Source organism: Centropristis striata, chromosome 21, assembly GCF_030273125.1.
Source record: "Centropristis striata isolate RG_2023a ecotype Rhode Island chromosome 21, C.striata_1.0, whole genome shotgun sequence".
Taxonomy (NCBI): domain Eukaryota; kingdom Metazoa; phylum Chordata; class Actinopteri; order Perciformes; family Serranidae; genus Centropristis; species Centropristis striata.
This window is the reverse complement of record NC_081537.1, coordinates 20,267,130-20,284,863: the sequence shown is the minus strand read 5'-3', so window position 1 is coordinate 20,284,863 and position 17,734 is coordinate 20,267,130. Positions and strand designations below refer to the sequence as shown.

At 37.1% G+C, this 17,734-nt stretch overlaps 2 protein-coding genes across 2 annotated transcripts; both read right to left on the bottom strand.

Annotated features, from left to right (window-relative positions):
* Positions 1-498: 498 nt before the first annotated feature.
* On the bottom strand, positions 499-7,624 carry LOC131959985 (5-hydroxytryptamine receptor 3A-like). The gene is made up of 11 exons (XM_059325196.1): positions 7,529-7,624; positions 7,157-7,234; positions 6,572-6,699; positions 5,464-5,508; positions 5,245-5,354; positions 2,571-2,740; positions 2,242-2,402; positions 1,309-1,519; positions 1,033-1,194; positions 857-942; positions 499-726 (listed from the first exon to the last, which is right to left on the bottom strand). Exons 3-11 carry the CDS (start codon positions 6,644-6,646, stop codon positions 499-501), a joined length of 1,248 nt encoding a protein of 415 aa, XP_059181179.1. The 5' UTR covers positions 6,647-6,699; positions 7,157-7,234; positions 7,529-7,624.
* A 3,285-nt stretch (positions 7,625-10,909) lies between these two features.
* LOC131959984 (5-hydroxytryptamine receptor 3A-like) lies at positions 10,910-17,226 on the bottom strand. The gene is made up of 11 exons (XM_059325195.1): positions 17,202-17,226; positions 16,306-16,445; positions 15,393-15,437; positions 15,189-15,298; positions 14,724-14,893; positions 14,367-14,527; positions 12,816-13,026; positions 12,547-12,705; positions 12,376-12,446; positions 12,144-12,266; positions 10,910-10,921 (listed from the first exon to the last, which is right to left on the bottom strand). Exons 1-11 carry the CDS (start codon positions 17,224-17,226, stop codon positions 10,910-10,912), a joined length of 1,227 nt encoding a protein of 408 aa, XP_059181178.1.
* Positions 17,227-17,734: the final 508 nt, after the last annotated feature.

Genomic DNA, 17,734 nt, shown 5'->3' with positions numbered 1-17,734 from the left:
TCTGTGCAGAAATGTTTTTTTCCAATATTGTTAAGAATGTGGTCATCTCAATTGAATAAACTTCTTATGGATATGAGGAGTCCGTGTCTCCATTCTGACACAGACACTATGGCAGCATAACTGATCTGTACAGTGTGAGCATGAATATTTTAAGTCCTGGCCCTGCAGGAAGACTGATGAAAATGTTTAATGAAATTTAACACAATGCAGATAATTAATGACCATGCACAGATCATGCCCCGTTTAAGTTAGATAAAGTTCAAGATAGACAAATTCCCTTTCTTAAATGTTATTATCTTACATGTGGGTCCATGTAGTTGTTTTATAACAAGTCAGAATACACTCTCTGAAAATGTCTTAAATAGAGAAACAATGGCTTTTTCTTTTCTTTTGTCCAGAATGATGGAGCTGAACTTCAGGTGTGAACACAGACTACAGATCTGTTAAAGTCCATGTCAAATGGAAAGATGTCTTAAACATGCTTTTTAAGTTTTAATACTACTTATGTGCTTCATTGTTCCATAATGAAAAGATAACAACTAAGAACACAACAGCTACTGTGACATAGGAAATGAAGAAAACTTTGTTGATTGTTTTAGCCACTCTGGTCCAGTAGCCAAGCTTTCCTGCTTCCTCCCTGCTGTTAAGGAGCTGAATCACCTCCTTCAGCTCACCTGAGAGCTTCTCCAAGGCAACGGACTCCTCCGTCAGTTCTCTGCTGCTGCCCTGCAGAAGTCATTTAGTGAACATTGGACACATTTGACATTACAGTTTTTAGGTCCACTGTGATAACAAAAAAGAAGGTCGGTTTTTAATTTGGGTGAACTGAACCTTTAAAATGCAGCCTAATTCTAACCTCTTTGGTTGCTGACAGCAGTTCAGATGGAGGTTCGTCAACAGACACATCACAGACATGAGCACAGTGGGTCCATTTCTTCACCTCTGAAAGGACATGTTTGACACATTTGACAGTTTTAGCACAGAGGATGTAGTTGAGATACAGAGTTTTTTGGGATTTATGTTTAATCTCACCTTTACAGCAGCAGCTGACTTTGCTCCGTTTATCTTCACAATCCTCACTCTTTGGTCTTTGGTCTTCATCTGCCTCGTTGTCTTTCCCCATCAGATACATCACCAAAATAGTCTCAAAGAGGCTGATCATCATCAAACCAAACATCCCAATGCAGTAGATAGCTGAAGGGAGAAGGTGAAATTATTAATGTGAACAAATAACAACACAGTGATTCATTATATGTGCTGTTAATATGAAGTACAGTCCAATAAAGGTAAGACTCTGAGTTTCTTTACCAACAAGTGGAACGCTGTCTGAAGAGGAGGGCAGAATCTCATTGAGAATAAGCTGCATCACAGTTACAGCGAGCAGCACAGTGACCTTGAAGCTGAGCTTCTCTCCCCCAGTCTCTGAGATCAGGAAGGAGGCCAAGTCCAGACAGAAGAAGAACAGGACCGGCAGCAAGAAGTTGGCGACATAGAGGACAGACCGCCTCTTCATGGTGATCTGTTAAATTATATGTCAGGGTCAGGGGGGCCATCTATGTTATAGGTATGTAATACACAACAAGATCAACAAAAAGGTAATCAGTCCCAACTTGCCCATGTCTACAGTGGTGCAAATGGCACTGGAATAATTTACATAGGTAAAATAAATGAACGAGGAGGGGTACAGTCTCTATAATGAATAAAGATTATTGCTCAACGAAACCACCAATAACTATAAAATATACTTCAGTACCCAAAGTAAAACTATTCAAGTGCACTCCATTATTCATTTGGAAAAAAAGAACAGTGTCACTGGAAACCATGTATATTTATCTTTATCTGTAGATATAGGGATTTATAATATTTTGTTTAATTCATGCAAGAAAGGACAAGTTGCACCCAAAGTAAATACTTGCAAGACAACAACAACAAAAAGACAAAACAATGACAAACAGGATATATAAATACTTATTATATATACTAATTTATATTTTATTTTGCCAACATTACAGAAATCTACCATTAAGGGTAAAATTAGTATTATGAAAATGAGTTGGCTAGGATGTTAAACCATTGTAACACAGTTTGGGTAACACCATCTGTTCTCACCAGACTTTTGCTGCAGATGCAAATGTTAAAATTTAAAATTAAAATACTTCAGTATTGAACTTGTACTGACTTGAGACAAACAGAGATGAAAATTTACTTTATACCTGTTTGTTTGGATGCAGAAATACTTACAGTGTAAACCAACATGCTTTGGTTGAAGCCAAAATTGTTGACAGTTTTATTGTTGGTTTTTATGTCGACAAACAGCCACTCCGACTGGGTCCGCATTATTTTCTTAGTCCACATTTTGGTCCAACTGACGTTAACCATCTCTTTAAGTTGTATAAATGTGTCTAAAGTGGGAGATACAATACAACTGTGAGGTGTCCTTAGAGGTAGACAAAAAGCACTAAATAATATGTATATTCAAACACACACAAAAATGTAAACAAAAACAGACATGAGAACATAAATGTATATGAATTTACAAAATGTTTAAACACAACGGGTTACAGACTCACCAGGGTGTATGACAGATTTGAAAGACAAGTTGCAGCTCTGAAAATCAAAAGGAAATTTGTAAACTTCCATCTTGCAGGTGCTGGTCACCACCATTGTGATCCTAAATATGACTCGACCGCCAGATGTAATAAATACATAAGGACTCGGCATGGCCTTGTCCTTCTCTGTCCTGTATGAGAATAAACACAGATGCTTTTGATTGAATTTCAGATAATGTTTTATCTATTATACTATTTAACAAAAACTTAATTTAAAATACACTGAAAGTATGCAATGAATAATGAGCCACATCATATAACTGCAGTATCTCTGGTTCACTGCTGGCTGGGGACATTAGGGGGAAGATGTCCTATCACATGTGTTTATTTTAACATATAGACGTATTTATATATATTTATACATTCACACTGACAGATATGACACAATACTATGAGGGGCCGTCAGGGACATAATTCAGAATTACCATTCACACACAATTATAAAACAAAGCACATAGTAAAAACCTCACACACCTACAAGTGAAATGCTTTCACAAACACCACTGAAATGTTATGCTGTCTCACACACAACTGAAATGCTTTTATACATACAACTAAAATGTTCTTAATGCTCTCACACACATTATTGAAACGCTCTCATAAATACTACTGAGATTTCAGTGTAAAAGGAAGGCGTTTCGGTGTAACCGGAAGGCTGCTCGTAACGGTGCGTTCAGACCGGACGCGTAGCGAATATTTCGCGCGACAAGATTACATACAAAGTCAATGCAAACACGCGAATAGACGCGAATTTGACGCGAATGTCGCGGCGCGAATGAAACAACGCGAATTCGCGTGAGTTCAATAAATTCAACTTTGGCGAAATATTCGCGTGACGCTGTGTCGGGACAGCCTATCAGCGTTGAGATTCTGGACGACAGTGTCCGAGATACATACATGAGAGAGAGGAGAAAAGAGGCAGGAAGGAGGAGTGGGTCGGCAGGAGGGACAGGAAAAAGGTGGAAGTACTCTGCGGTCCTCTCTCCGTGCTGAGTGCACCTCCGGATGATGTCACTCACCCAGACACGACGGCGTGTTTTCCGACGTATCTCGGACTTCCAGAGCAGGTACAGGGACGCTATGCTTGTCATGGTTGATGACAGAATGAAATGGAGGCAATTATTTGGCGCTAAATAGTCTCTTGGGCGAAAATTCGCGTCGCGTTACTCGCGCGAGTGACGCGAATTAAATTCAATTCTCACGCGTATCAACTCGCGCGAGTAACGCGACGCGAAAATTCGCTACGCGTCCGGTCTGAACACACGGTAAGAGGAAGTGTAACGGCTTTGAAGTGCACATGTCGTCCCAGGAGCTCTTCGGTCATTTAACAGAAGCTGCTGAGTTACTGAACAACATTTTGGCATCAGCAGATACAATTCGAACATTGTCGAATGCAACAAAAGGGCAACACAGGCTGCCTCAGGTGCCAACACAGTGGAGAGTCGACTGATGTCGATCTTACCATCTCTGGCCGCAGCAGCCGCAACAGCCACCACAGCCAGCTGCTGGTCCGGTTCGGACAAATAAAAGCTCCAGGCTTTTCAGGGGAAATTGCCACAAGCTGAGGTCGTGGCTGCTGAAGATGATACTGCCGGAAGTCCGAACCGGACCAGCAGCTGGCTATAGTGGCTGTTGCAGCTGCTGCTGCCGCGAGATGGGAAAAGTGACATCAATGGACTCTCCACCGTGTCAGCACCTGAGGCCATCTGTGACTGTTGCCTTTTTGTTGCATTAGACAATGTTCGAATTGTCTCTGCCGATGCCAAAATGTTGTTCAGTAATGCAGCAGCTTCTGTTAAATGACCGGAGAACTCCTGGGATGACATGTGCGCTCCAAAGCCTTTCCACTTCCTCTTCTGAGCCCCCTTCCTTTTACACTGAAACGCCTTCCTTTTACACTGAAATCTCAGTAGTATTTATGAGAGCACACACATAATGTGTGTGAGAGCACAACATTTTGGTTGTATGTATTAAAAGTATGTGTGTGTGTGTGTGTGTGTGACAGCATAACATTTCAGTGGTGTTTGTGAAAGCATTTCACTTGTAAATGTGTGAGGTTTTTACTGTAGTGTGTGAATGTGTTTTGTTTTATATATGTGTGTGTGTGTGTGTGTGTGTGTGTGTGTGTGTGTGTGTTTGATAATTGTCTTGGTGTCTGTAACATTATTTTTGATGATGTTTAAGGCTTGTATGATTGAATCTTGGTGAATACAGAAAAGCAGTTGGAACTGCCTTGGCTAACACCTACACTGGGATTTCTTACTACACTATTGCTGGATATGTTACACATAGCGGAAGGGGAGGGGCCACCAACCTACTACAAACTATAAAAATGGCGTGACAGGAAAACTGCAGCAGTTGCATTTGAAATGGGGACACCAAACTACAAGTGCTTTTGGGTTTCTTGAAAGGTGCTATATACATTTAAGTTATTATTATTATTATTATTATTATTATTATTATTATTATTATTAAAAGTTATACATGTGTTTTTACCACTATGCTGTTGTTAAAATTAGGTTAATCTATCTATCTCTGGCTGACTATCACCAACTGATCTAATGAGCTTCAAGTACATGCCAGCCTTGTTATACCCAGTGATTAATTAAAATTGATCATTTTATATAAAACTTACATCTCTTCAATTGTAAGATCTGGTGTCCACACTTCTTTAGTAGGAAGAAGAATGTCCTGAATACCACAGGACTTCGAAGTATCCCAAGAAAGGAATTCATCTTTCCACACCTAGAGAGGAGGAAGACCAAAAAGCAGTTGAACAAAAGAAATGAGAAATGAGAGTGAGGTGAGAATTAATTAAATAAAAAAAATGCTTTCCTCCTCAGAAAGAACTCACCATATCAATCCAAAGGCAGGAAATAAATTTCTGGTCCTTCTCGTTCTAAGACAAAATAAATATGTGTGAAAATCTTTCCAACCAGACATTCTGGAAAATGTTAAAAGACTGAAAGTATAACATGAAACCTAGAACACACTTGGGCCAGATGCATACAATTCTATGCATTTGCATGCTACATAAAGCTGCATGTATGCTCCAATTTGTTGTAAAAATGTCAGTCATTGTGGAGCTGGATGGAAGTGCCCAAGCCTCATTTCCACACCCACAGTTCACCATGAATAAATATAGAAATATCCTTAAACTCCTCTTGCATGTTGCAAATTTTGACCACTCCACCACTCAATAGGTCTGTCAGTGAGGAAATAAGAAATGCAGTTTCACTGACTGTGTCTCAGCAGTGTGTTCCTCCAACAGAGCAGCCGACATTACGCACAGTTGTGGTTATTTGAAGCTTCCATACCACTAATTCATCACATTTCTGTAGACCATCATCTTAGTTATTGAGGTTTCAATAATTTCAACACTACATGAATATTGCACAAATGGCCTATCTGGCAATGATATTGGAAGTTAAATATAATTTGTGTATCCACTCTGTGACTAAGGTCTATATTTCTCCAACATTTTTTTTTTAAAGATAATTTTTTTGGCATTTTACTGCTTTATTAGATAGAGACAGATAGAAAGGGGGAGACAGAGGGGAAGACATGCAGCAAAGGGACCTCAGGCCGGATTTGAACCCGGGTCCGCTGCAGCAAGCACACGGCCTTCATGGTAAGCGCTCTACCAGTGTGAGCCACCGGGACGCCCCATTTCTCCAACATTTAATGTGTTCTTCATTGGCCCATTCTACACCACTCCACTAAGCTTCATGTGTACTAATGTGAGGGAAAATTATAAAGTGCTTTATAAATGGCTACATGGTTGAGCTTTAAACACCAAAAACTAATCATCTGCTCCTTGGCCCGAGCACTAGCTTTCCAGTAGATGCAATGTGATTCTGTGAAATCCTGTGACGTCACAGACAACAGAGAAAATTGGAGCCAATAAAACTTTCTTGACTGGAAATAATAATTGTAATTTAGAAGTTTAAACAACCACTTACCACATCAATAATGGCATAGATTAGAACATCCAGTTCTACCTCTGTGGGTGATCCATATCTACCAGGCCGAATCATGGTAGATTTGTTCAACTTCAAGTTCTTATAAAAGTCCCGATCAGTGCAGTTACCTTTGGAGGACAAAAACATCAACACATTCTTTATGAGAGAATCTACCATTAAAAGGAAAGAAAAGAAAAGAAAAGTGTGATGCTCTCAATTTTCCGTTCAATTAGACTTTCAGAGAACCAATGTTTGAGTTATTTTTTTACAGATCAATCTTTGTATCCATCCACTGCCTCAGGGTTGTCATCATGTGGATTTGATGATTTTCAGCCATGCTAACAACACAGTGATATCGTTCAAATATGGTTCAGACATTCATGTGGTGAAAATGATGAATTGTAATAATTTACTCCATGTCATAATTTTGATTTGTCCAATACTTTGGTTTACAAACAAACATATGCATATAAACAATGTAAGAAACTGATGAGATTAAAGCTGGCAATATAGCCAAAATCATAACGATAATATATATTTGTTTACATAGATACGTATGTATATACATTTGTTTTGTGTACATACTTTGCTCAAAGCTGGAATTGGACCTCAGATGATCATCCAGAAGGTATGGTGGTGCTGAGTAATTTGAGGCACTTCCATCTAATAGAAAACAGTATGTTTCAATTTCAGTGTTGTTTAACTGTAAGTAAAAGCTCTGTCTGAGCACAGTTTTGAATTTTCATTTCATTTATATATGTATTCCGACATACTAAAACATGGCTTTTTTGAAAAAAATGAAAAATGCTAACTTTTATTAAAATTCCAAAAGTCATATTTTCTTACTTAGTTCTGTTGGGCTTAAACTGATTTTGAGATTCTGTAATTAAGGCTACAGGAATAAATGTTCATTCAATTAATAACTGCACTTTTGCAGTGTTTGTTTCTTGTACGTACTTTCCTCAAAGCTGGAATTGGATCTCAGAAGATCATCAAGGTCTGTTGGCGCTGAGTGATTTGAGGCACCTCCACCTGACAGAGAACAGAATGATTCAACTGCAGCAACGATGTTGAACTGTTAACAAAGGTTTCTCAGAGCACAATTTGTAAATCTTATTTTGTTGAGTATTTTGACATCATAAAACATGGTATTAAAAAAATAAATAAAATAAAATATAAATAAATAATAAAAATAAATAAATATAAAAAATAAAAAAAATTGCTGAATGAACATTTTATTACTTAGTTCTGTTTGTTTTTAACTAATTTTAAGCAAGATTGTTGCCTCTCCCCTAAAATAATAATAAAATAAAGATTAATTGGATTTTGTTTGTGGTGCTCACAGCACTTTAGAGTGGGAAATTTAAAAAATTTTTCCAGGAACAGTGTCCCTAATTAACCACACACGTACCACACAGCAAACAGTGTTTGGAAACAGATCATGCTTGTTGTTTCATTATTTTTAGTTACTTTTTTTTATGCTGCGTCACAAACAAACCTCCATTCACTTTCATTGTACTGGGTCGCAACAGAAATTGCACACAGACAAAACCAGGACTATCTGTGTGACTAGACTTTTTTTTAAAAAGTTAAACATTTTTATTTTTGCTTCATCTTTCAGGAGCCTGGTGACACTGTTAGAAACTAGGCCTAAATGGTGTTTAATTAAAATACCAAGCAGCAGAAATGATCTTGAAATCCTTTTTAGCCACACTCAGAGCATTTCTAATATACACCTGCACGTATCATACAGAATAGTTCCAGCTTACCTGTGAGGGAGAGCAGAAAGAGGAGAGCTGCCAGCATCATGACTGGGAGAGGTCTGCAAGTCAACGAGCATCCGTGTCCTCTCCGTGGTGTGTGGAAATGTTAGTGGCAGCAATAATGTAACTGCCCTATACTGGAAGAGGGATGGGCAAATGTTGTTACCAACCCTTTATTTTTTTTTCTCATTGTACAAACAGGCCTAATGCATCAGTGCTCTCAGGAATTGAAAACGTCCTCGACACTTAGCCGCCTGTGGGCAGATACATTTAGCTATCAAACCAAAAGCTTCTTACTTCCTTCAACTACTGGTACTTTTTCATTTAATCAAATTAAGTGGTTCAATATTGGAGCTGCATCTGAAAAGAAGGACCTACAATTTATATTTATTTACAATAAATATACAAGTAATGTGAGTGGTTACTGCCCCAAGCTATCCTGTTCCTTATCAGACACAATTAATTTCTAACAGTCCTTAATAAACAAACATTATCAGCAATTACAATACAGTTGGAAAATGGAAGAAAATGGAAGGAGTGACTGTTTCTATATTGTTCAATCTCACAAAAAAATTAACATTACCATGGGTTTATTTTCAATTACATAAATAAATCTAGAACATGTCGTTTTACAACAACAAAATAAACCAACAGGATATAACAGGTTAACCAATGAGTTTTAGAGATGCTGGTAGATGGATTTTGTTAGTGTTGCACAGATTTAACATTTTAACATTGATACTACATTTTGAACATGTAAACCTAAACCTGGCATTTTCCCACAGTTTCTATCTGTAGTGTCAAACTACACACACACACACACACACACACACACACACACACGCACACACCCTTGTACTTCTAACGTTGTGAGGACCCTTACTGACATAATAGACCAAACACCAGCACCTTACACTAACCTTAACTACCACGACTAAATGCCTAACCCCAACCCTTACCCTAATCTATACCTTATTGCAACATTAAAACCAAGTAATAACCCTCACACAGGTTCTTGAACAAGTGAGGACCAGCCAAAATATCCTCACTTCTGGAAAAAAGTCCTCACTCTGATGGCTAAAAAACCCCACACACAAACACACACTTGTTACATTTGTTACATTTCCAGGCACAGAGCCTGACATTTCTCAAATTTTCCCACATTCTGAACTGTGTGAAGTGTGTCAGTGTTTTACAAGAACCTGAGCAATTATATTTCACATTCTGAACATTCAGGGGCAAATTTACAAAGACTGGATTGCAGCGGCTGAATGAATTGCTGATTGCACCATCAACTGCTGTCTGCACCATCTTAAAGACTGATTCAAAAAGGATATTGCTCGAATGATATTGCAGCACGAACCCACCCATAAAGTTTTGCCGGTGACTCCAGGTCGCCCCCTTTTTGCATGTGATTGCAATTACCCAAGTGGCAGATTATAAATGCTCTAGAAGCGAATGTGTTGGTTGTGAGGAGTGACGCCCTAAATACACTCCCAAGTGGATGTGTACAAGAGGTCTGCGCACCCATTGGAACAAGACAGGCTCTGAACACCTGTTTTTTTTTTTTTTAATAGACAGGGTCGACTCATTTAACTGCAACAGTAACAACACATGTTTTTTCATGAGGGTCAGACTGAGCCAGAGGTCTATTTGTTTATTTACCTTTTTTTCATTAATTTCTTTCTAATTTTATCTGATTTTTCCCCCTAATTTATTTCAACTGTGTGTGGCTAATAGCACTGGGAAATTAATTATTTCTCTACTTTGCATAGAAAGGGACGACTTTTGCACCAAATGTATGCAGATTACCCCCATTTAAATATGTGCAAAAAAACACAGGAACACCAAGACGCTACCTGCTTAGCAGCACAGTTAGAGGGGTGTTTCACCTGACACATAATCTATTTTATTTGTGTAACTGGATTGAGAACTGGTACTACAGCCAATGATCCATATATTTTTATACTCACTAAATCATTTTGTTGCCTCTGTACTGTATTATGTTATCTGCATTAATGTTTCCTCATTTATAAAGCTTTTCCTTTGACACCAATCTGCATAATCCAAATCTATTTAAACATTCTATTTCTTCTACTTTTGCTGGCTGAACAACACACAAACTGATTTCAAAGAAAGGAGAAAAAAGTTTCTTTATTTATTTCAGCAGTTTGAAGTCTGATATACATTTTCAAAAGCAGATTACTTTTATTCTACAATGTGAATACTTTATGCAGCTTAACTGCAGATGTAGATATACTGAAGATGTAGAAAAAAAACTGAAATTACTTAAACGATAAAAGAAAAAAAAATGTTTATGTCCTCAAATAATCATCACTTTAAATATAGTATATTTGCCTAGTATAATGGAAGAGCAAACAAAAGTACTGTAGGCAACAACTACATTGCATTTCCACAGAAGAGAATACAGTACCTGTGACAAGTTATAGAAATCTCTTTAACATATATGGTGGACTAATTAAACACAATTATGCATATTACATATCCAAGGCACATTTTACTAGAACTTTATTATACAACCAGACTGGTCTGATGGGTTAATATAGACTATGTCTTAGATGTCTGGCTGTGTGCAGAACATACAACACTACTGAAGGATTACATATATCTAACCTTCCATGCAGAACCAACCACGTTATGTACAAACTAATACATCCTCCCTCTCTCTCTCTCTCATTTTTTTGCCAATATTGTTGAGAATGCAGTCATCTCAGAAGACAACTTTATACAAATCGTTAACCTGTTACTGTTCAAAGACCTTTTTGGTGGTTGTGGTCAGGAGGGAGATAGCAGGTCAACAATAAATGCCACATAGAAAGCTGTGAACCTGAAGATTAGCAGCTCAGCACTGTGTTTCAAGTTGTTCTGGTCAAATATATCTAATTAAAATGACTTAATGAATTAATTATTTATTTATTGAAACCTATTATGGTGAGAAAAAAAATGTGGCGTATCATTCCGCTGGCGGGACATCAGAATAGTAACAGGTTTTAATAAACAAATTTCTTTTAAAAAATATTTCATGATGCATATGATTGACTAATTAAACACAATTGTGCATATTACATATCAAAGGCATATATTACTAGAACTTTATAATACAACCAGACTGGTCTAATGGGTTAATATCGACTATGTCTTAGATGTCTGGCTGTGTGCAGAACATACAACACTACTGAAGGACGACTACATATATCTAACCTTCCATGCAGAACCAACCACGTTATGTACAAACTAATACATCCTCCCTCTCTCTCTCTCTCATTTTTTTGCTAATATTGTTGAGAATGCAGTCATCTCAGTTGAATAAACTTCATTTGAATCGTCATCGGACAAAGCAAAAAGGCGACTCCTTGCTTACATTCTGACACCATGGCAGCCTAATGAATCCGTAACGTGTCAGTATAAAAGTTGTAAGTCCTGGCCCTGCAGGAAGACTGACTAAAATGTGTATTGTAATTTAACACAATGTAGATTATTAATTACCATGCAAAGTGTTTGCCTTAAACCATGTAGTTGGTTTATAACAAGTCAGTAAAATGGCTTAAATTGAGCAACGGATGGATTTTTCTTTTCTTTGGTCTAGAACTATGGAACTGAACTACAGGTGTGAACACAGACTACATATCTGTTAAAGTCAATGTCAAATGGAAAAATGTTACTCATGTTTTTTAGCTTAAGGGCCACTCATCTATTTAATTTTTCCATAATGAAAACATAACAACTAAGAACACAAGGGCCACTGTAACATAGGAAATTAAGAAAACTTTGTTGATTGTTTTAGCCACTCTGGTCCAGTAGCCGAACTTTCCTGCTTCCTCCCTGCTGTTAAGGAGCTGAATCACCTCCTTCAGCTCATCTGAGACCTTCTCCAAGGCAACGGACTCCTCCGTCAGTTCACTGCTGCTGCCCTGCAGAAGTCATTTAGTGAACATTGGACACATTTGACATTTGACATAGTTTTTAGGTCCACTGTAATAACAAAAAAGAAGGTCGTTTTTTAATTTGGATGAACCGAACCTTTAAAATGGATGGAGGATCGTCAACAGACACATCACAAACATGAGCACAGTGAGTCCATTTCTTCAGCTCTGAAAGGACATGTTTGACACATTTGACAGTTGTAGCATAGAGAATGTAGAGTTTTTAGAGAGAGATTGAGAGTTTAATAGGATTAATGTTTAATCTCACCTTTTGAATAGCTGACTTTGCTCCGTTCATCTTCACAATCCTCACTCTTTGGTCTTTGGTCTTCATCTGCCTCGTTGTCTTTCCCCATCAGATACATCACCAAAATAGTCTCAAAGAGGCTGATCATCATCAAACCAAACATCCCAATGCAGTAGACAGCTGAAGGGAGAAGGTGAAATTATTAATGTGGAAAAATAGCAACACAATGACAAAATATATGTGCTCTTTCTGCTCATATGAAGTATAGTATAGACTCTCAGCTTCTTTACCAACAAGTGGAACCCTGTCTGAAGTGGTTGGCAGAATCTCATTTAGGATAAGCTGCATCACAGTTACAGCGAGCAGCACAGTGACTTTGAAGCTGAGCTTCTCTCCCCCAGTCTCTGAGATCAGAAAGGAGGCCAAGTCCAGACAGAAGAAGAACAAGATGGGCAGCAAAAAGTTGGCGACGTAGAGGACAGGCCGCCTCTTCATGCTGATCTGTGAAATAATGTTCATGGGTCAGGTGGTTTATCTTAACATTTGTCAAAGGCTAAACTACAGTAAGTACAGGTATTACAGGTATGTAATACACAACAAGATCAACAACAAGGTAATCTGTCCAAACCTGCCCATGTCTGCAGTGATGCAAAAGGCACTAGAATCATTTACGTATGAAAGAGGAAGGTTACAGTCTATATCATACATAAAGACTCCTGCTCAACAAAACCACCATTAGCAGTTAAATAAACTTCAGTACCCAATGACAGGATAAAATGATTAATAAAAGAAAGAAATGAGGCTGAATGTCTTAAGTTTTTGTGACAGAGGGCCGATAGTTCGCCAATTCGTTTGACCTTAAAATTCGCTCTGGTCACCTGTGTGGTCATTTTGTCTGCAGTGCACACAGGAAAGGCCTACAGCTGGGAAAAGCTGCAAGAGTTTTATTCAAAAAATGCAATGCAAAGCCATTTGATAGTATTTTGGTGAAAAACTGGGCAGGGAGAAGAGGTCTTTGAACCAGAAGCCTCATTTATAATCACTGAACAAAACAGGGAATGATATATTAGATTATGGATACATACTTCATACCAACTTTCTGCAAAAATCTGAATTATTCCTTTCTTTACCAATTTCAAGAATCAAAAGAGGTTTTTCAAGGTAAATTTCTCTCATCCTCAGCAGCTAGCCTCCATGGTTAGCCACAGGAACTAATTACCTTAACTGGCCTTTTGGCTAACTTACCAGAAGTTTCACTCAGTATTGATTATCTTCCCGTTCAAACATTTATGTATATATGTATGTATTTGTATGTGTGTATGTATGTATGTATGTATGTATGTATGTATGTATGTAGATTTCACTGAAGATTTATATATAACAACGGGTGTTAATTTCTTTCAAATAAGGACAGGCAAAAAGGAAAATAAATTGATAACAATAAATAATGCATAATAATGTCTACAGTATCATAAAAGATTCTGAATAGAGGGAAGATGGTGCATGAAAAGCCTTGACAATTACAATAACTGATATTAACTTCCTTCGACTACAGCTAATTTAGGAAATACTGTGAAAGTCAAGAATATTTAATTTATATTTTCTTTTGCTAACATTAGATAAATCTACCATTAAGAGAAAAATGTAGCATTGTGAAAATTAGTTGGCTAAGTTAAACAATTCTAACACAGTTTGGGTAACACCATCTGTTCTCACCAGACATTGGCTGATGCTAAAGCTAAAATATAAATGAAAATACTTCAGTAAAGTACTTGTACTTACTTGAGACAAACAGAGTATATTTATTTTATAACTGTGTGTTTGAATCCAGAAATACTTACAGTGTAAACCAACATGCTTTGGTTGAAGCCAAAATTGTTTTTATTTTTTATGTTGGTCTTTATGTCGTCAAACACCCACTCTGACCCGGTCTGCATTGTCTTCTTAGCCCACTCGTTGGTCCAATCGGCGTCATTCATCTCTTTAAGCTTGATATATTTGTCTAAGGTGGGAGATACAAATAAAACTGTGAGGTTTCCTTAGAGGTTGACAAAAACACTAAATAGTATGTGTATTCAGGTGACAGAAAACTATAAAAGTTAAAACACACACAGGAATTTAAACAAAAACAGAAATAAGAACATAAACAATGTATATGAATTTATAAAACTTTCAAACACAACAGGTTTCAGGCTCACCAGTATATATGACAGACTTGAAAGTCAAGTTGCAACTCTGAACATCAAAAGGAAATTTGTAAACTTCCATCATGCAGGTGCTGGTCAATACCATGATGTTCCTAAAGGTGATGTCACTATTATATTTAACCAAGAGATAAGGACTCGGCAGGGCCTTGTCCTTCTCTGTCCTGTATGAGAACAAACACACAGATGATTTTTACTGAATTTTGCACGTGTTTCATCTATTATACTACACAACAAAACTTAATGTAAAATACACTGAAACCACCAACTTATGATAAACTATAAAGAATGTCTGGAAAGGAAAACTGCAGCAGTTGCATTTGAAATGGGGACACCAAACTATAAACATCTTTGGGTTTAATGAAAGGTGCTATATACATTTATATTTCTCTGTCTGTGTGTGTGTGTGTGTGTGTGTGTGTGTGTGTGTGTGTGTGTGTGTGTGTATATAAAACTTACATCTCTTCAATTGTAAGATCTGGTGTCCACACGTCTTTAACAGGAAGATGAATGTCCCTTATACCACAGAACTCCCTAGGATCCCAAGAAAAGGATTCATCTTTCCATATCTAGAGAGGGAAAAAAAGACCAAAATGCATTAGAACAAAAGAAATGGGAAATGAGACTGAGGTGGGAATTAATTTAATGAAAAAGTGAACTCACCATATCAATCCAAAGGCAGGAAATAAATGTCTGCTCCTTCTCGTTCTAAGAGAAAATAAATAAGTGTGAAAATCTTTCCAGCCAGACATCCTGTAAAATGTTCTAAGACTCAAAACATAACATGGAACCTAGAACACACTGGGGCCAGATGCATACAATTCTGTAAAATTATAACTAAAACTGTGTAGCAAAAATGTGCATATGCATTCTCTACAAAGCTGCATGTTCTCCTGTTCAATTTTATAAAGGTCAATCATTGTGAGCTGGGCGGATGTGCACAAGCCTCATTTCCACATCCACAGTTCACCATGAATAAATAATAACTGTACTTAAACTTTTTGTCAAAAAAATCTGATGTGGCCAACTCTAGACCACTCCACCAAGTTTCATGAAAATCAGGCCAATAGTTTTTTTGTAATCCTGCTGACAGACAGACGGCACCACCTGCACCGAAAACTCAAATGTAAGGTAAATGCAATTGCTAAATGCATTTGTGTGAGAGAGAGAAATCCCCCTTTTGTGTCAGTTCACAACACTTCCTTATAATAGGCCACATGATGATGCTGATTAATGGCCCACCTGCCCTCTTAATTAGATATCCTGCTAATGAACAGACAACTTAAAACACCCTCTTCAGCAGACTGAATAATAATTACCTTTAAAAAACAATAATATAATAATAAACCATTGATCTCTTACAACATCTAGAGTTGAATAGAACAGAACCTCCAGGTTTACTGATGTGTACTAATGTGAGGTAAAATTATTAATATTATTGAGTGCTTCATAAATGGCTACATCTTTGCACTTTAAACACTAAAATCAAATCACTTGCTCCTTGGCCCAAGGCCTAGCTTTTAGGCTGATGCAAGGAAATAATAATTGCAATTTATGGGTTTAAACAGCCACTTACCACATCTAGAATGGCATATGGTATAACATCCAGTTCTACTTCTGTGGCTGATTTATTATCACCAGGCAGAATCATCAGGTTCTCATCTTTCTTGGTCAAGTTCTTAAAAACATCCCGAAAAGTGCATTTGGAGGGCTTCTCTATAAAGCAAAAACATCAACACATTCTCCATTAATAATTTACTCTCAAAGGAAGAAAATAAAGTACTTCAATCATTGTATCCATTCAAAAGTTGTTGATTTGATGATTTTTTTTTATGAACTAATTTTTCTTCTTACTCCATCATCACGTCATTATTTGAATTTGTCTAATACTTTGGTTTATAAACAAACATATACATATAAACAGTAGAAAAGAATAATGAGATTAAAGCTTGTAATGTAGCTCATTTCATACCTAATATATAATGATATATGTAATATATTTTTTGAATAATTTAGTCTATATGATAACTTGTGTCACGAATGATAAATATTGCCATAACACAGTTTTGCTGCTGTTTTTACTGCAAAACATGATAGACATTTTTGTTACGGTAAGCCTGATGATGTCAGCATTTAGCTAAGAGCCCTGCTGGGCATCAGAGCAGCTTCATAGGCCTGTTAGCATGACTGTGGACTCTAATTAATAATGATAGTTTTCATCTTCAATCATTAAATCAATTAATCAATTAGCTCACAAATATCTGCAGTAATATTATGCTGGGATTGTGGTCACACAAGATGGCAGCATTACTCAAAGTACTCGACCGCTAAATGACATTTTAAATGTTGGCATTTGTATAGTCTACATATACATACATACAACAGGCCACTGTGTCAAAACTTCTATTATTAATGCTACAGAAGAATATTAATAGATTTAATCACTTTGGAGTGTTTGTTTCTTGTACGTACTTGTGTTAGAACTAGGATCGGACATCGGTAGATCAGGTTGCCCTGAGCCACTTTCACCTGACAGAAAAAATATATAATTAATTGCAACAGTGTTGTTAAACTGTAAGTAAAAGCTCTCTCAGAGCACAGTTTTGAAATATTATGTGTCCTAAAACATCCAAAAACATAGCATTTTGAAATAGAAAAATAAAAATCACTATTAGTTAGTAAAACATTTTTTTATATTTTCTTGAGATTCTGTAATTAAGACTACAGGAATAAATGTTCATACATATAATTACTGCGCACTTTTGGAGTGTTTGTTCCATGTACATACTTTCCTCAAAGCTGGAATTGGACCCCATAAGACCATCAAGAAGGACTGGTGGCGCCGAGTGATTTGAAGTACTTCCATCTGACAGAAAAAAGTAGGATTCAACTTCACCAGTGCCCTTAAACTTTACAGGTTTACAGGAATAAATGTTCATACATATAGATAATGTGCACTTTAGCAGTGTTTGTTTCCTGTACATACTTTCCTCAAGGCTGTAATT